The following is a 20402-nucleotide window of genomic DNA, read 5'->3' as shown; positions in this document are numbered from 1 at the left end:
GGGAGGGACAAAAAAAGCCCAGTTTGGAACCATGGAGAGCCGTAAAGCTCATGCTGTTATGGGATCCATAGTGCAGTATTATGAGTGCATGTCCTCTTCTGGAGCTCATGTTTTGCACTAGTTTCTTCCACTCTACCAGCAAAATGAAGGATTATTAATACTCTGAAAACAAGCTCAGTTATAAAAAATTGATCTGGAAGGCCTGCTAGCACCATTCTACTGGTATTTAACTTTTCCAGTCATTAAAGGATAGTCAGTTACCATACAGGAATAGTTTTGGTTTGGGGTTTTGTTTTTTTTTTTTAATACAGTGGAGGGTTTATTTATGGATTGATAAATACAATATCCAGTCTCACTGGGACAGTAAGGCACAACTGTATGTTACAACTATATAGCCAGAAGAGAGCAACACTTACTTTTAAGCAGATCACAAAGCATACAAACACTTTTTTACTTTTCAATCTGTTAATATTGTTACATTCCTATTTTACATGACATGGTCATAAAACTGTAATGTTTCTTTTTCATACAGAGTAGAGGTTTTTAATTCACATTTCTTTCTGGAATTGTGCTGCACTCTGCAAAACAATAAAGTGCAACATTTCACTTTGCAGTTCCTTAATTTAAAACAAATAAAAAATCCTTCAGAGACTTGCACGTTATTCTTTAACACAAGTGATGATTAAAGGAACTGAGAAAAAAGAAAATGCACATTTGAGGGTAGTTTGAGACTGGTAAGTATTTATAGAAATGTTAACACATGACATAGAGAAGCAGTTATAACACTGATTCTTCAATAAAGAAGCTCCCAGGGTTTTTTGGTTTTATTGGAAGGACCTCCCAGACTATGGGATGCTCCAGCTGAACTAGATGAGATCATTTGCCAATCTAGCCACAGAAAATTATGTTACTATTGAACCCTCAGTAATTTTGATCTCTTGGATTTATCAGCATTATAGTAATGGTATTAATCATCTTACACTTGCAAAGAGATTTGTGTAGAAATATATTCTGAAATATTTGGGATAATATGTACTTCCCCAAATTATATTCTTATGCCAGAGCTTTCATAAATACAGCTACCACCCTCAACACAAATCTAACAGACCAGGACTTCCACACTGGAAAATGTAAATAATTACCGATTATCCAGGCCACTATGATGGGGGGTGGGGGGGGGTGGGGGGCAGGGAAATCAGTACTACGTTTCACGACACTATCACCAGGGAGCAGTGACAGAACTACAAATCCAGATTTTGGCATGACTGGTTTTCTTGCATTACGTACACTGGTAAACAAGTTTACACTTTCAGAGACAAAACCACCTTGATGAGTGGAGGGATCCTAGAGCAAAGCAACCTGGAGAGGGCACTTCATGGTCCACTGGCTGTCAATTCTGCAAGCTACTCAAAGGAAAGAAACAAGTTTCTGCATCTGCTACTGGAACAATTTAAGTGACTTAGTGCAGAATTCCTATTCCTTTTGAGGACACCACAGCCTGTCTCCACCACAGATTCTCCTATTGTCCCTGCGAATTCATCCCACAAAGAATAAAATCTATTCACAGTACTTTAAAGTACTCTAGGTTATCATCGTGCATTCAGTGCTAGTTGTACAATGAAGCCATAGAAATTGAGAAGTCCTCAAGTAAAAGGCAGATTTGGAAGCAGGGAAGAAACAAATCTGCATGTAAAGAGCCAAATGGGGGGGGGGGGGGGAAGGCAGCTGTAGTGTGGTGTTGCTACTGGAAGCAAAAGTGAATCATTATCACTGCACCTATTATTTCAGTAGATGCTTGTCTCCAAAGTGTTTCAGAGGGTGCTTCTGTGGCACATTCCCATTTTTCCATTCTCAGATTCAGAGCTCAGAAGAATCAGTTTGTAGATTAAACAGCAGTACATAAGGAGAGACATTTTTGCTGAAACAGTAGTGCAGGAGACAAGGGAGAAAGGGTAAAAAAATGGAAGGAAAAGATTAAAAAAAAAAAAGCTCCTTTCCAAGTTGCATGGCAGCCATTTCCCTTTGTTCCTGATGCACAGGGAATGTTCACATTGGTAGAACAAATCAGGGAGGGGTTGGAGATGTATTGTATATGCACCAGTAGCAATGCTCTGGGGGAAGGTGCTAAGGAGAAAGTGAAGTTCTATTCATTATATAGTAGGGGTAGAAAGGTTCTCCATCCATCAGTGAAGAAATCGAATGCTCATTTTCTGCTCTACATCCACCTTCTCCAAAACCTGCAATAAAATTCAGAAACAGCTACTTAAGTTACCGTACATAATTCTCTCCTACAAGGTTTCTTACTCTAGTGTAGAGGAAATGGGCAGGAACATGGGATGTCTTCAATTTGGCATGCCAGTCTTTCATCTAGAGACTGCTATTTTTCATTCTAGACTAAGGTCCTTCCAAGGAAAGAAACTTCAGCCATTAAAGCTGGAAGAAGGCTGTCAACCAAAATGTAACTAATGCAGTTTCAGTCTGCCAACAGCCCAGAAAGGCTTGGATTCCCAAAATTAGATTGTGTGGGAATGCATGGCCAGGAAACAGAAGGGAGAATGGAGTAGAGGAAGGTGCATGAGCAGTCGCTGAAGAGCTAAAATCAAAACCACAGCATTACTAACGCTAATCATTGTAAAACTGGGGTAGCAACTTCATTCACTGAATTGCTATTAACACTGAGGTAAAAAGACATTTGTCTGCTGCAGGCTGTTTCACACAGTAAACTTCAGTGTTCCAAGATCAGAGTAATTTAAGTCTGAAGAGACCTCTGGAGGTCTTTTAGTTCAACTCCCTCAACTCCTGCTTAAAAAGCAGGGCCAGCTAGATCAGGGTCTTGTCCAATTAAGTTTTAAATATCTCCAAGGAAGGAGGTTCTACATCTTCAGCACCTATGATCATCCTCTTGGTAAAAAATTTTCCTTACAGCTAACCAGAATTTCCCATGTTGCAACTTGTTTCTGTTGCCTCTTGTCCTGTCTTTGTCCACCTCCAAGATGAGTCTGGTTCCTCTTGTCAATACCATCCCATTAGGTAGTTGAAATTGTTCTGCTATAGGACAACTTTCTCCACTGACTATATCATGGCTCCTTACTATTACCTATTTCTGACTAAAAAAAGATTTAATTCAAAGGACTAGAGCTAGGAACTTGAATACCGATATTAGTTGTGTTGCTAATGGATAAAATCTACAAGTGAAAACTGATCAGCACAATTATAGCAGAAGAATTACTCTGTTGTAACTGTACTAGTCAGGCTACTTGTATACAAAGAAGTGGTTGCGAAAGAAAAAAGTGAAAATTCTGCAGTATATTCAGGGCTGTAGCTTATGTGAGAGTATGAAGAAACATATGGACTAATTATTAGTATCCTGACAGTATAAAAAAAAGTCCTGATAAAGAAAGGAAGAAAAAGAGCTAGCAGAAGGCTTGCTTTGCCCAAATGCGGGCAGGCAGGCCTATTTGAACGACTTCCTCTCTGTTTCCATTTGCATTTAAGTCTGAATGACTTGCCCATCACTGAGCAGTTTCATTTCATCGTTGAAAATGTAGTTTACCAACCTTTACAAACTCTGCAAAGGAGATGGCACTATCCCCATCCTGATCAGCTTCCTGGATTGTCCTGTCAGCAATGCTGCCCAGCTGCTCATCTGAAATGTTTACACCAACCATCATCCGTAATACCTGTAACATACAGAAGTCCCCAGATTTTTATTTTTTTTTAAACAAACCCCCCCCCCCCCTTATTGACATAGGAACAGAAGTATTCTTAGTGCTGTTTTTCTCGTGTATACTGTCAAAATAACACCATACAAGAACAATCCTGGAGAATTTCCATGGAAGTCATTTCTAGACAGACTTCTATTCGTCCTTTGTACATCAAGGCTTTCAGGAAAGACAGCTTCCTTTTGTAGCCACCTTTGACAAAGAATCCTGCTTTTTCACTAGACAGCAGGAAGAGGTAGAAGTGTGAGAAAGCTTTCGGAACTAGGAATGAGTACATTTTGTTCCAATGCTTTTGTCTATTTTTTCCCCACAAACCATACCAACATTTGATTGAATATCTGCTGTTTGAGATAGTTGCCTACAGGAATCTTGTAAGTATATAGTCAAACGGTAACTGCCACTACTCTCTGCAGTCAGTAAAGCATTTTCTGTGCAGATAGAAGAGGGCAGTTTCAGTCAAAAGCAAATCATTGTCCTACATCAGGAACCACAAACTGCCATGTCTACTTCCCAGGATTAGTAGTATGTAATTACTCCTAGCTCAAGCCTAGTTTCATATATATATGCAGCACTGATGAACTTTGATTACCTTTGCTGCAATTTCAAGTTGTTTTATTCTATTGAGAGGATGCACAGAGGATCAGGCAAACAACCTAATCCACCTCAAGGATTGTCCTTGTGAAGTCCTGTTAGAAGCACCTTTGAAAGTTAGAGAAGGTAGTTCTTAAGGGGCTTAGTGTATTTGTCGGATATTTAGGTATCATTTCCAATAGGATCTGCTTAGCCTAACGCTCTGGTTTAAATTTGAATCTAGCATTCCCAGTCTGACAGAACAGCCTGGGCTACCAAATGAGATTAAAGTCTCATACTATATCTAAAGCTTTAAACCAGAGATAAGCAGTTAGCCACCAAATTCCTTCAGGAGTTCTTTTGAGAAGACTGTTTTAACTCCCCTCTTCATTCTAAATGGGTGTGAAGTCACAGAGAAGATCATGATGGAGTCATTCAAAGCAGCCCTGTGCTATTTACCTGAAGAAGCTCATCCCTGGAAATCTTGTCATCTTTATCTAGATCATATAACCGAAAAGCAACTACAGGGAAGAAAAGAACGAGCAGCTTAATTCAAGTGCCATTATTTTTCTTCGTAACAATACATTCATCTAAGAAAAATAATAGTAGGTATTCATAAATCATTTTAAGAGAATTAGCTTAGAATTTTAATTCACCATAAAATTCATGTTCAGTTCCATAAAGTGTTATTACCGCGTACAGGAATAACATTATTGCCAAGAAGTGAAAAATCTTACTTAAATACTCAGTATGAGTACTTTCAGAAGCACTTTGCTTGCAGAGGTATTTTTCAAAGCCCTGAGTCATGGAAGTATAATTACCACTAAAATATATTCAATCCTTTAACTTCGGAGCCAACCATTTTTACGTTACCATTCATTCTCTTTGACTATATTCTGGATCAGATATGACAGAAGTTTTAGGTGCTCTGAGGACTGTTGCCAACTTTGATTAGCGAACAAGAGCATTCTGCTCATACTGTGGGCAGACGTCCAAATACTCAAGAAAGTACTCAGCTAAAGGTGAGAAAAAAGCACTACATTATATGGAAGACTGGATAAAGCAGCAGAAAAGCCCATTTATGTACAGGATGTGGCTTCTAAATCTGAAATAATTTTGGATGCAAACCATTTTGAAACACTTCTGTTATGAGATGTTTGGAAAACCATATACATTACTCAAGATTCAACCAATTCCACCAAATTCCAATACAAGAATGGGTCAATTGTTGACATTTTGAACAGGTAAGCTTGCAAGTTAATGTAAAAAAAAAAAATAAAATCAGATATTAGTTGATACCATTCCACAGGGAACGACTGTACAGAAGACCCCAAGGCCCTTCACTCCCTTCCTAGAAAAAAACAAAAAAAGAATAATTGCTTCTATAGGAACATTCACACTTCTTACAGTGGAGCTTGTTACTTCGGCTGTTCAGTGGTTCTGGTCCATTCTGGTCTTTGCTCTTTTCGTTATCTTCTATGGGTCGGAAGTGGGCTAGTGTCCTCATGAATCCACGGAAATTCACCTGGTCCTCTCTGCGTAAGCATTTCAGCAGGTCAGTTTTAGCATAGCTTATACAAGTTCTTTATTTCAGTAAACAGTATGAATGTCTAAAGCATTAACAGCATGCAGACTCTTCCACTCCCACCTCCTCCCCAGGGTTTGGCTGCCTATGCTCAAACCCAGCTCTGATACAGTGCAGTTGCAACCTGGGATCACGCTGTTGTGAAGTATGATGTGTAAAAAAAGAAGCTGTAACAAGTCTTGTTGAGGGCTCTCCTCCCCTTGCCTGCAAGCTCTATTTAAGCTCAAGCCCTCACCCTTTGCCCTTGCCTGAGCTATCCTGCAGCTGTGCCTGAGTCTGGCAATGTATCTTGCTGATCTGGGCCCCGATTCCCTGGATTGACCTGAGACTTGCTTCACCACTGTCAACTTGTCTGGCAACCGTTGGACTGTTGGCTGATGTGACAACAGTCACTGGACTTGCTCTGCTTTTCTTGCTCAGGTGCTGTGCCCTTTGTCAGCAAGTACATCGCCCCTGCCAGCTCTGCTGTCACACTTGACTTCTGCTTGTGAGGCAGCCATCGCTCATTGCTCCCTGACAACTAGCTCTCTTCTCTAGAGTTTCTGTGGGAACCAGCTATGTAAGTACTTTCCAGGACTTCTGCTTTCTATTCAGGAAACCCTGCCTGGTATTAGCTGGTATTATGACTTGATTAGACAATCCGATCTTCATCAATCAGTAATGACAAATGTGTTCAAGAACAGCAGCAGATTCCATAGAACAATCTAGAGAGATATAATGAAGAGAGACAGTACTGCCAATTTGATCATCTCTTTGGATTTATGTTAGAAGTGCCATAAGCTATGTCTTAAGTGTGACCAAAAACTAAAACCAAACAAACAAAAAAAGCTGATCTAATAAGAAAGGTACACTTAGAGGCTAAAAGCTGAAAAACAAGACTGAATTAGTTAATTGCAATACTACTTAGCATAAAACAGTATTGCTACAAGTGTGCTTTAAGAACCAAAGTCCATACACGCCCTTGACTTTCTTTAGAAGTGTTCAGCATAGCAAGAAGAGTGGAAAACTGTGACATGATGCCTGAGTTTGTCAGTGAATAAAGCACACAAAACTCTTGTAAGGTTGTGAAGTATTTCTCATTACAGAATGAAAACATACTGAGGAAACAACGTACCCACACACACTTCATGACAAATTTGAAGTGTTCAATTTTAGTAAATTCAAATTCTGTGCTTTAATTAAAAACTACAAATTTTGTGCCTGCTCGCAAATTCAGTCCATTGGAACTCACCCTTCTGGAAAGAAGGCATTGATAATTCTGTCTCCCAGTGGATTGATGGCAAGCTCTGGAATCCGCTGGAAGTCTTCACGGCTAAGTATAGCAAGAACACAAGAAGTCTGCATAAAGTTGAAGTCAGAGGAGAAAAAGTTGCTTAAAAAGAATTCACAGTAAAACATCCATTGGGTTCTATTTCTGCAGCAAGACACTTGGTGGTTTTTAAAATGTAACTCTTTAAATCATGTTTTCTCTATGACTAATGGCACAAAGCAAAGCAAAAGACAATGCCAAGCCTGTATTACATTACAAACTAGCAGTGTCCATTTATCATGTTAACAGCACTTCTCAGATGCTAACATTGTTTGTGCTAGAAATCTTCCTGTAATGATGCCAACTAGTTTGCAATTTAAGGAAAGGAAAGCTTCTGAAATGGCTTTGAAGGAAAATATGGCTTCAAAATGAAAATGAACTTTTTCTTTTTTTTTAAAATAATAATTATTTTGGTACTGAATCATTTGAGTTGGCATGATTTTTCCAGACTACCCCATTCCAGATTCTGGGACAATACCATACCCCTCCAAACATACCACAGGTGATCTGCATATTCTAACAGATTTTCTTTTTTTTAAATGCAACAACTTTGCATCTTATTATAAATGCCAAACTTCAGATTATTTTAGCTTCAACCAAGCAGCGCCCCTATTTTAAAGTAGTAAATTTAGACTTTGGCAGGGGCCTGTACACCAGATGTAACTTCACCAGTACACTGCAAATACTCACTGCTCTTCCCAGCCATTCTCCTTTCTGCTCATGATTATATGTACACAGTATAATTTAAGCATAGCTATGCTAACATTGTTACAGCTTTTTCTGATCTGAAAGACATCACGAGCTGTACTGATGTAAACACGTTTTAGATCAGTATGACATGAACATAGGGTTCATTCTATTATTAGAGTTGCACTAATAATTTTTCTTTTCTTTCAACCTAATAGAATGTCACTGACAGGAAAGTGGGATAATCTTGGTGTGACCAAGGCAGACACACCAAGTGTGTCTTAGTGATTTACTTTGGTCAACAACTTTGTTCTGGGGTTTTTTGGGGTTTGGTTTTTTTTCCCCACTAGAACAGAGCACAGCAATTTATCAGTTAGTACAAGATGTACTCCATAATCATTTAGGTTTTAAATTGCAACGATAACAGCAATGAGGAAAGGCTGTAAAAAAAAAAATCTGTTCTGTCTGGATGCATAACTTGACATTTCCTGCCCAGTCTCCAGAAACACTGGCAATTCCCCTCAAGTCAAATGCAGTTCCGCTGTTTTTGAAGTTTGGGTCAAAGTCTCAAACTTGATTACTAAATGTTTGCTACTTTTGAAACCTATGCTCACTAAATGAATCAGCAACAAGGTTTGATTCATGATGTCATTACACAAAAAAAATTGCAAAGTAAACACAAAGTTTTTGAGTACGCTTTTATAATACCATGACCTTAAAGACAGGGGAAAAAAGGAATTGGCTAACCTTATTACTAGTCTAGCCTGGGAAAGGCACAGAAGCAAGACGTTCTAGTTTTAAATGCATTCTAAAGCATTCCTTGCACCCAGTCACACCACAGCACTGTTAAGAGTCCCAATTATAATATATCTGTCACAACATGGTTAAACTGTTTGACCTTCTAATAGAGCGACCTGACCATATTTTTAAGCTATCCCAGCAAAATTCTGCGCTGACCAGGTCTGAATTATTTTTAAAAGGCAATGTTAACATCCGTATAACATGACCAACTTGTTACCAGACCCTTCAGGACTGCTGCCTTTTAAGCTACAGCTGAAGGGCGAAGTATGCATTAGTGGTTTAGGCAGGAGATGCAGTGATGTGGAAAACCTATGTCCTAGTAACAAAATTTTAACAACAGGACTTCAGTATCAATGCTAACATTTACAAGCTAAAAGCAGCAACTGCCCTCTCTTCCATTTAGAGCAAAATCCTAATGCTTCAGAATTTTTTATTTGCATATCACTATTTCTTAGTATTGAGCCTCAATTTACACTCAGCATTTCAGTCTAACAGGAGATTACCAATTAACCACAAATAACTCCCCAGGTTTCAAATCTATTTGTCCTGTCATTATCAGGATTGCAGTAGACCATTTTTGCTTATTAAGAGCACATTACTGAGTGAGTGTTATAATTGAAATAGCTTTAACAGCCATAAAAGTAAATGAATGCATGATGTAAGTTATTCTCCACTTTATAAACTAAGGCTTCCTGCAGTCATTAGGGATCAGCTTCACCTGGCTGAGGCTGGAGCTTACAGGAAATTTTATGCCCTCTACTTCTGTGTTCATGTGCCATAGCAACAAGGTTCTGCTAACACACCTTTCCAAGAACCTGGCTTCTATTAAATCCTTGCTTAAACGTAACGTGCAGGCCAACCATTTAACATATATGCCAGTGCATTCACACTTAGACATACTTTGCAGTAAGGAATTTGTAGATTCTAAGACAGACAGGTATTTCTAAGCATGAGTATACCCTTCAAGGCACACAGCAGATCCCTACCGTAAAGGTGGCTCTGCCTTACCCCAAAGGCTGCAAGAAACCTACTAGACCCTTTTTTCCTTCCATTATTTCTGGTTGTTCATCCTTCTTTTACTTCTAGATAGTATCAGAGAGTACTGTTCCCTCAACAGGAATGAGGAGGGTAGGGCTATTTAGAGCTGAGGGAAAGTAAAACAATGGAGAGAAAACAAACCATATGTGAAACAGAAGTGGTAGAGGAAAGGAAAAAAGTCCAGAGGATATAGGCAACAAGAAATTACTTGAAAAAGGCAAATAATTAAAAGAAGTAAGGTGTATCATGCAAGATGGTCAAACAGATTTAACAGGTTACTACTGAAGAGGTTTCATTGCTCCCTTCCCTTGCTAACGTTAGCTTTGTCATTCATCAGACCTTTTGGTGGTCCAATGTATCCCACTAACCCCCCAAAAAGCTCCCCACCTTCCTCCTCTCCATCCTCCCAATTATGCTTCTGTTGAGTTAGCAACTTGAAGCAGTTCAAAAAGCTTCAAAAAAAAAAAATCTAACAGCACCATGGCTGACAAAGAGGTGCTGGGAGCCTGGAGAAATGATAGGGAAAGAGGATGGATATCCTCCTCTTTCACAGCCGTGTCAGCCATCTCCTCTCTGAGGAGGAGTAATCGGTTTATAAACATTAGGCCAAGAAGTATGCTAAAAGTAAAGGTAATAATTAGATGAGCAACGGGGTGGGGGGGGATGGGGGAAGCAGTGTGAATAAAGCATGGTCGAGGATGGAAGTATAGACTATTTTACTACCCTATCATTCTCCGATCCAAACCCATATCCTGCCTGTCTTGTCTGTTTTTGATAAAGCTAAAAATCCTTTGCATTTTCTTAAGCAAAGGTAAAGAATTCCACGTTCAGAAAGCTAGCTTTTATGTTTTACTTTGAAATCTTTCCAGACTGAGATGATTCAATTCACTGACAAAGATTAACAGATGGCCCGGCTAGCTCTCGTTATCCTTCTCTCAGGATCAGCGGCTTTCTGAAGTACTCCAGGAGACACCATCTTGTGAGCAGCTTTCATAAGCATGAGATATGCATAAACAGCTTAGTGTGTCTATTCTCCTCATGTATCAGCTTTCAGAATACTTGCCCTCCCCTTCCTTCTTCCACACTCACCAGGCTATACCAATTGTTGTACAGTAAAAAAATACTTCTGAGGTGCTTAACCTGTCATTTCCCCAGTGCAGAAGAAAATACCGTAAGTGGGAGGCTCCATGCAAAAGTTACATGCAAAAATAGCAATTTAGACAAGTATCTCCTTTTTTATAGCTCTATATGTGTCTGTCTAGAGCTACTTACTAGTAGATAAATTTTGGAGCAGATGCATTCTTGTGTGGGTACACTTCAGTGCCAGCCCAACAAGGAGACTCGGTGAAGCAAGCACATACTTATCCTGATCATGTGCTTCAATTTCCTCATCTTGGAAATCGGAATGTAAAGAAGAAAACATGCACACTGGTTTCCTCCTGACCTATAGTTAGGATATAGGCAGAACAAGTATGTTTCAGATTTCACAATTTAGATGTAGCTATGGACATCCAAGGGTATCAACCTTTTATTTTGGCAACTCGGCACGTCACAATATTGAAATCAAAGGTGACAAAAGAATTTTCAAAGGAACGGTTTTGTCCTGCCTTTTACAACCTGGTTTCATTCAGGTGGTGCAGGTCTGAGGGAGCTTCCTCATTTTGTTTAGGAAAAGTGAAACTAAGGAAAAATATAACATTTTTCCACACTTTTGAAGAATTTAAGAGTTAATCAGTAACCATGACTGTAGTAATTTAGAGGGGGGGGACGAACGAGCCAAAACAAGGCATATGAAGTTTTGGCTCCATCAGTACCCTTCTCTTACATCTTATTTACGTAACTCTGTAAAAAGAAAGTGCCTTGAAACTGCACATAGGCTGGATAGAAACATCTGGCTAGGAAAGATTTCAGCTTTTGGTTATAGTTCCAGAATGAACTACCTGTCTTCTCTAACCACCAGGATTAATCATCATCTACCAGATCTTCTGTATAAAATGCTCTTTACCTTGCCCATTTTTAATACATAGATAAGAAGGACAACACAGCTTTTCCCCTTCTTCAGAAGGGTGGTACACATTTAAAGATTTATTTCGTGTCATAAAGAACTGCCTAACACTTCTTTTCCTGACCATAGTCACGAGTGATTTCTGTCATGTCTGATTTGTAGGTCAAAGGTATAGCTCATCCTTATGGAAACAATCATTCTTGCTCACAGGAAACAAACAGAAGACATGCCTTCTAAATTGCTTGGCAGTAGTAAGCAAGCGATAACTTAATCTCGCTTATCTCAAAGTAGCAAGTTCTCTTTGATCAGTATTTCAGAAACCAACATTTATCACCTTCCGAGCTGTAGTTCTTACTCTCCCCTCATTCTTTTTTTCAGGAACTAGTTTTCCATTACTTAAACTTAATGGTTTCCACATATTGTGGGTGCCAGGACAGGTTTCAAAATTTGAATGCCACTTTAAGTCAGCCACGTTTGGGAGCAGGCTATGCTTAGAGGCCAAGACTGCAAGTTAATGGATCACAGTTTGCACAGTTGCTGGGATTTTCCAAATGAACTTCACTTCCTTTCCCAAGTACCACGTGATTATCAACAACGAAAGTCAAACTCCTCCTGATAGGTAACACTATGAAACTAAGCACTGTGCAACAGACATTCATAGCATATTTAATTAATTATTCCTCTTACATAAACTGAGTACAATCACTTTGAAGTTTATACAAACTTTATGGACTCAACAGATGAATTTAAAGTTGGAGGGAAGAGTTGAGGAAGAGTGCGTGCTATGTTCAAATTGTGCTAGTCTGGCAGCCATCACCTTTATTCATCAGTGAAGACTAAACCCACATGCAAAGTTTAAAGAGGCTGTTACTGTTTTTCTTTCAAGTAACTTAATTTTGAGACATAAGTAGTATTAACCTTACCTACAATATCATCAGCTGATCTGTATGTCACAACTGCCAATTAGCCAATGCTACAATTTATATGATACATTGGCTTCGGTGACAGAGTGGGCTTAAGAAGTTCCTGCCCATCCCAAGCCAATTGTTTCCACACCCACAATCCATTTTGCCATCCCTTCAGCTACGCAAGTCCAGATATTTACAGTATAGCCACAGTCCAAATCACTGGAGTCAGTCAGCTTAAGAATATCTACACAAACCAAAAGGGGAGGGAGAGTATTTTTAACCAGAAATAATCACTCAGTAGTCCTGTTTACAGTACAACTCCACAACCAATTACTTAAATGTTAACTGAGAAGTCACCAATTTGTGGCACCAGAAGGAACTGCATATTTCCCTCAGGAAAGGAAACTGCAGTAAGCTGGCGGTACTGTCAAAGACAGCCTATCTTACAACTTGTCACCTTCATCTTCTAAGCAGTGATTCTAGCTTTACCGTTAGGTTGGTTTATAAGTAAGTCTAGCTTTTATAGGTTTATAGTGCATGCTACAATCACATTTTACAAGATCATATACAAAACCCCAGGTGATCCCTGAATCTATGTTTACTGGGTTTGACTGGGATGGAGTTGCCATGAAAAAGATTAACTCCATCCCAGCCAGACCCTGTATACTATGCTATAACAAGGTCCCTTTCCCCTTCTTACTCTCTCTTGCGTTCTCTCCAGCTTCCCTGTGCACTGGTTCTGGCATATGCAGCTATATGGTGAATGGGAAACAAAATCCACCTGAAAACTGACCAGATTCCTTTTTTGTTGTTTTGCCTGGCAAGTTTTCAAAGCTGAGGGTTAGTTTCCAAAGATGAGCATTGAGTACCAGCATCAACACAGAAAAGCAACAGACTTTCAGTTGCAGTACAGTCTTAGACCAACTATGTTGGCTGCAAAATTGCACCCCTGGTGCAATCATGGACAGCTCTTATTTGTCATATGTTTCCATAATATTAATGTAATCTGTAGGCAACATCAAAAGAGAAGAATAATAAGCAATTTAATACAATCGGAATTCATAATTAGTTCAGTAAATAAAGAGCAAACCAATACCAATGTGCAATACAATAACCAGAGTGAGGAAGGCTACAGAACAAAGACAGCAGGCAGAGACATATTTTAACAGGCAATCATCCCACTACAGTTTACCTTTCAGTTGAGAATACTCTTTCCAGCAGACTCAGTCCATCAAAGCAAAAAATGGTTTGCAGATAAAGTTTAAGCCTCATCTTTATTTAATTGATTAAGTTCTAAGAAACTGGTTCAATTCTGTAGTTTTCAAATTGTAGACAGAAGACAAACACTTTAAAGGTCTTGGAATATCCTGCACTACTACTTTAAAGAATAAAATGTTATTTGTTTAGTCACAGTGACTCGGTTCCAGCTCCTTTTTATTTCTCAGCATACTAATAGACATGGGTGTTCAACAAGAGGTGCAAAGTTAAGAATAGTAAAGGGCTTGCAGATCAAAGTAGTGTTAAAAGACACTGGGTATCAGAAACAGTTAAGAGCCCATGCTCCCAAAAATATAAGTGATCTTTCTGTTATGAAAGCCAGGATGAAGAAGACATAGTGGAACCATTCTTGTAACAACTATTAGAAGCAACATATAAAGAAAGGTAAGAAATAACAATCTAAAAATGTGATTTAACATTTCTGAACATTTGTTGTAAGACCTTGAATACCAGATCTCACCTTTCTTGTATTAACTGCTACAGCACTACAGTAAAGACAACTGGTATTCAGAGCACCTCAGTTCAACAATCACATTTCTCCTGACCTTTGATAAGAGAGAACAAACTTGAATGTCTATGTAGACAGTAGGTATGAAAGAAACTGTTATAGTACCCTCACTGATTCACCATATGAGGAAAACATGCAGGCATCCTACAACAGCAAACCACCACATTACAAATATGTGTCAATGCAAGGACAGCTGAATTAGTGATGATACCCACCTAAGAGTGCCATTTTCTCCTTTGTCTAGGCTGGTGAAGCGACTGTACAAGCGGGTGATTTGACTGTGGGAGACTGAAGAAAAAAAAAGAAAGAAGAAACACAAATTAGCATGTCAATGATTCCTCATAGGAACAGACCTCATTACACTGAACTACTCCATTGCCAGAAGCTGTGTTCAAAAAAAAAGATCACACAAAACAAGTTACATTGCAAGCACATAGCAATCAGCAGTTTAGGGACTTTGTGAGCAGTAAATTGCATCTTAATATTCAAGAATCGACAAATAAGCCCACTCTTCAAAAATCTGTCTAACTCTGCCTTCTACCCATTTATATTTTTGGTCTCTAACATTCTTTGGTTATCTGATTCAGTAAATGGCAATTAAAAAGAAAAATTATTTGATTCACAGTTCCACTGTATTTCCCTTAATTCCTTTATGGCTAGAAATAATCTGGACACAGCCTTCATTGATGACCTCTACATCATTCATGACACTGCAGACCTCTGCTGTAGTATCTTTCCTTCTCTTTTGCTTATCTCTACTCCTGTTGTCTTTTTCCATCTAAAGATAGAAAATGTACTCAGTTCTCTGCATCTGGAAAGTGGTCAGAGAGACTTTACACCTGATCATTTTTCTTCCTTTACAGGACTGCCTGAATCTAAACAGTTTGTTCATTTTGGGGTTCACTAAAGTAATTTCCAGGCTTCTAGCACGTGGAGTTAAAAATTAAAAAGCCTAGTTCTAAAGAAGTTCGGGAGGGAGTTGGGACACAAAGCAAGCAGAAAGTTAGTGCAGACTTTTTAAATCTGCAATTTGAAAAAGAAATTCCAAAGCCAGTATTAAGTTTAGCATCATGGTGTCAACACTACCAAGATATTAGACCACCCAAGACACTACACATCTAGATCTTTAGAATAGTCCATGATGGGAGCAGGTTAAACCTATCTAGAATAGCAATTCCTTTAACACTGAAAGAATGCCCTGCAGAAGATCTTGGCTTTTCAGAGCCTCTTCAGATGAAGTTAATAAATACATGAAATAAGACTGAATTGAATTTTAATGTTTACTCAGTAAAGGTGCAATTTTCTACAATGTTAAACTCGACTTAGTGTCATTTTCAGATTCAATTGTTTTAAAAGCCTTCACCAGCACATGTACAATGCTTTTGTTACTTGCTAAAGCTTATTTGGGAACAGGTTGCACAGCAGTTATCTGACCGGAGGCAAAATTTTTTTTTTCAGGTTTGTTCTTTCTCCAGGCTATTTGTTTAGGTTCAACTGTTCCCTCCTTTAGCATGACCTGCCAGCAACTGGTTTTTTTCTTTTTCCTTGTCTCCTCGGCAACTTTCATTCTTTGCATAAGGTTGGGCAATTTGCTCAGTTCCACCTAAGGCAACTTCTCTACAGACTGGGCAGCTTGCTCAATTTCAAGTTAAGCAACACACACACAGAAAGCAGGCACCAGTATTTTAAAGACTTCAAATTTCTGCATTTCTGATTTAGTGTTTTAGATATGATATGCAATAACAACAACTGATGATGAAAAAAGAATAGCCTAGAGTTACATCTCCGATAAGAAGCCCTGTACTCCCACTTCTCCCTGGAAAGGAAGAGGGTGATAAGAATTCTACTCAGCTACCATTTCCAAACTAATGTCAGCAACTCCATTTTTGGAACACCTCCAAAACAGCTAGTATGGGATAAATGGTATGTAACTATTGACAGGAGAAGAGGTGTTTTTGTTAACATCACACTAGACAAAAAGCGTATCATAGCTATATAAGAAAGGAAGATGATTCAGGTCCACCACTGTATTCCTTCATCATCTCCTTTTTAGCCCTCATCCCTCACGAAAGCTGCATCACTAGACACTTTTCAGAGCCTTCTCATGCAAAATAAAGATTTTGACATTCCCTGCTGACCATAGGAGAACCAGAAACAAGATCTGCAATTTATGACTGCTTCTTAAAATCAAAGGTTAAGTCTTAAAGCTAGCTGAAACACAATTTTATCTATACTACTATCCCACTAAGGTCCTTCTAAAAATTTAAGTCAGGACCTCTAGAATAGGAGCTGTACCCTCTATTTTACTTCTGTTAAATCATGAGAAAGTTTTTTGTAATTAGACATTCTGAAACTCTTGTCTAAAACGTTAGCATAAACTCATATAAATATATATTTATATACTTAGAAAATATATAAATATCTATCAGAAAATCCATCACCTGTTACCAATGAAATATTTTTTCTCCTAATCTCTGATATGAGCATTAGTTTATTATTAATCCTTAGGTAGACTGCTTCAAAGCATGGGAACATAGGGTGTGAACCCTGTTACGTTCCAATGGCTTTCCAAAAGCTTGCAACAGAATGCAGACAAGCAACATCTTGGACCTCTCATCTGTTTCTTATAGTTGTTACTGAAATACAAAAGCAATTAGGGCTACTTGAAGGTTTTTTCAAACTCAAATTTCAAAATGCTTATATGCAAAGCAAACAGCTTCCGTACAACATCATGTAAGATTTAGGACTGTCAACTTCAGGCTTAGCACATGTTACTGAGAACCTGATGGAGATTTTCTGTCACCAAGTTTTAGTGGACACGTTATTCCACAGTTCTTGGAAACACTACCTTTGCAGATGTTTCTAAACTTATTATGCCAAGAAGTGTTTTTCACCACAATATAAAAAAATTAATATAGAACTTTAATCCAAACTTAGATTTAATTCAAGAGATTAAGTGTCATTGTACGGCTTTTGAAAGACTATGCTTCAAGTCCCCTAAAAGATATCTTTTTAATCTGTTCAGCTAAAGAACATTAACATACGATTTATCACTCATGTTAGTGTCATTAGCTATTCAGTTTTGTGCTACAGAAAATTGAACAAGAGAAAGGTTGTATAATTCCATAGTTGAACTCAGTCGAATTGGTTGTGTTCTGTTCAGTGCTTCATTACTTATGCCAGATGAACTGAAGAAGTCATGTTTCACAGGAAGGAGGCCAGAAAAAGAATCCTTAGGAGCACTTACCAGAACATCAGTTCAAGATGGACATGTAGTACTGCCAAATTGTTTCATGTCTACAAAGTCCCTTTCTCAAACTCTTCAGCAGGTAAAGTATCATCAGCATCAAGTTTCTAACAAACCACAGGATACTCTAGTCAGTAATACTAACTTAGCATTCTCCCTGTGAACTTTGTTCCAGATAAACCAGCATCCTGGGTTTTTTCCCCCCCACCTTGTACCTTGCATAAATATTTGCACCTATATGAAGTGTATAACAGTGCTAAGAGCTTGGTGGAATTTTCCATCTACCTAGAGAAGTATGAAAGGCAGAGGAGAAATCACATTCCTAGACTGTGGTTACAGGCTGGGGGGGGGGGGAAGGGAGAGTTGATAAAGTCAACGAGACACGCTATGATGACTTACAAGCAAGCATGAGTCAGAGATTAGCAATGCTTGATTAACAAAGTGGTATTACTTATAAAATTGAATAGTAAAAAGACAGGAAAATTAAACACCACTGACAATAAATCAAATACTGGCATGAGGAAAAAAGTAAAACCTTTTGGAAGAACATTCCAGATTTAGGGTTTGGTTTTTAAAGCATCTTTATAAATGAGGTGAGGCTACCTTTACTCTGTGATCTTTGTGATTAAAAAGAAAAAAAAGAAAACCCAGTAAGTTCTTGCTGGATAAGCACACTTTGACATTCCTACTTGTTTATCACAGCCTTCCTGTAGAAGGTTCCCTTGACAGATGGAAAAAGGATCATGGAAACTATGTTAACTCACTCAGCTGTCCATTACGCTAGCCAGTACTGTCTTAATTTTCTTCCACTCCCTTTCTGTAGCCACCCACTTTCCTGACACAAATAAACTATCACCTAAAATGAATATATGATACTATTTCTATTGGAAAGAAAACTGAGGAAAGTATTTTCATGTAGCAAGAACAGATCAGCAAGCACAAGCAGGAGAAAAATGTGATCTGGGAAGACCTTGTTTACCTGACGGAGAGGGGGGGGAAGCAAACAGCAGAGTGATACCTATGCCGTTATGACCTCCCCTCTCCAACTAGTTAGAAGGGCACCCTCAATTTACTATCGTTCAGTATTTGCTAGAATTCTCAGATAGGCAACCATTCTATCAGCCAAATTAACAACAGTGAGTTTTACCTTTTCTAAGGTACTTTATGGAGAACAACTCAATCAAATACTATAAAGTAGCTATATACTACAACCCAGCTTGAATAATGCTCTCCCAATTGCTGATTAGTGCAGGAATTTCCACTTTTTTTTAGTTAACCATACCCAACTTTCACAAGTTATGTTACCTCCTTTATGTTTTAAATGCCACTCAGTGTTCATTCTGAATACCCTTAAGGCAACTTTAGCGATAGTCTAGGAAACAAGTAACATTTACTATACAATGAGAGCTTTTTCGGGCTAAAAACAGCTACTAGAGAGAAACTCCAGCACCAGAAATACCGACAACTCTTAAAAATCCAACGAGTTATCTCTGACCGAATGCAATACTGCAGGTACCGAGAGGACTGCTCTCCTTTCCCACTCAGATCTCGTTGCCGTTGTACAGCTGATCTTCGCCTCCTTAAGCCACAGTAATGGCTCCCACGCGAGGTCTCGCCCGCAAACCTAGCATAACCAGGAGCCGAAGGGACTCGCAGATCCCGGCTGGCTGGATGACGGCTTTCGCCTTCCAGCGGGCAAAGAACACACCAGCCCCCGAAGCTGCCCCTGTCGCGTTCAGGCCAGCCCAAGGAGCATCTCAGTTACCAGCAGTTACACTTGCAACCGGCGGCTGCTGCCAGCCCCAAGCGAGAGGGAGACCGGCACAGTACCAGAGGAGACGCGTTGGCCCGCGGGTTTCAGCCAGCCCCGGGCCGCGGACGCCGTCCCCCCAACGCCGCTCCTGCGCGGCTACCGGCAGCGAGGGGCGAACTAAGAGGCGTTTCCCAGGTTTCCGCAGGCCTACGAGACATGTCCGCCCCCGGTCGCTGGGGACAGCGGGGTCCCGGCCTAGAGCCGGCTGGGACCAGGCGCTGCCCAGCCGGGAACGCAGCGGTCGCACTCGCCTCCCCGCGTCGGGCAGGGCCGGCCGCCCCGGGCACAGATCGGCGCGCAGCCGCGAGGGGACTGACGGCGGCGCGGCCGGCCGAGACGCCTCCCCGGCTTGAGGGACGGGGCGCTGCCCCGCTCCGGGCGCCCAGCCCCCACAGCACTTCCCGGCCCGCCTCGCCTCACGCCCCCGCACTCACAGCCCGTCTCCCTCTTGATCTCCTCGATCTCCTCGTCCCGCAGCAGCGTGGACGCGCGGGAACCCATCGCCGCCGCTGGGCCTGAGGGAAAAGGAAGGGCCGTGCTCCGCGCTGGAGAGAGTTACGCAGCCGAACAGCGACGGCAGTGCCACAGCCACCGCCGGCACGAGCCCGACCACGGCCGCCCAGCGTACTGAGGCGGAAGGCGAGCCCGCACCGATTCTTACCGCCCCGCCCTCCACGTCCGGCCCGGCCCTCGCCGCCCGCCTCACCCCGCCCCTCAGCCGCCGACTGACACCCGCGCGCATGCGCACAGCACGCCCTGCCAAGGCGCGGGCGTCATCCCCGGCGGCTATTACGGCTGAGGCAGAGGCAGCCTGCTGCTCCCAGCAGGCGACGCGCGGCGGCTCTTGCTGCCCTCTGCCTGTAGCGTCCCCGCGGTAAGTTTCTCCGCCGTGATTGGGTGTGGGCTCTGATAGTCCCGCCCCCGGGGCGTG

The 20402-nt window shown here is 40.5% G+C and overlaps 1 protein-coding gene across 1 annotated transcript; it reads right to left on the bottom strand.

Moving 5' to 3' along the window:
* Positions 1-1896: 1896 nt before the first annotated feature.
* Positions 1897-20127, bottom strand: CHP1 (calcineurin like EF-hand protein 1). The gene is made up of 7 exons (XM_076344615.1): positions 19906-20127; positions 14627-14699; positions 7109-7189; positions 5700-5827; positions 4752-4813; positions 3558-3680; positions 1897-2237 (listed from the first exon to the last, which is right to left on the bottom strand). Exons 1-7 carry the CDS (start codon positions 19970-19972, stop codon positions 2184-2186), a joined length of 588 nt encoding a protein of 195 aa, XP_076200730.1. The 5' UTR covers positions 19973-20127; the 3' UTR covers positions 1897-2183.
* Positions 20128-20402: the final 275 nt, after the last annotated feature.

This window comes from Aptenodytes patagonicus, chromosome 7 (assembly GCF_965638725.1).
Source record: "Aptenodytes patagonicus chromosome 7, bAptPat1.pri.cur, whole genome shotgun sequence".
NCBI lineage: Eukaryota > Metazoa > Chordata > Aves > Sphenisciformes > Spheniscidae > Aptenodytes > Aptenodytes patagonicus.
This window is presented reverse-complemented; position numbering and strand designations above follow the sequence as displayed.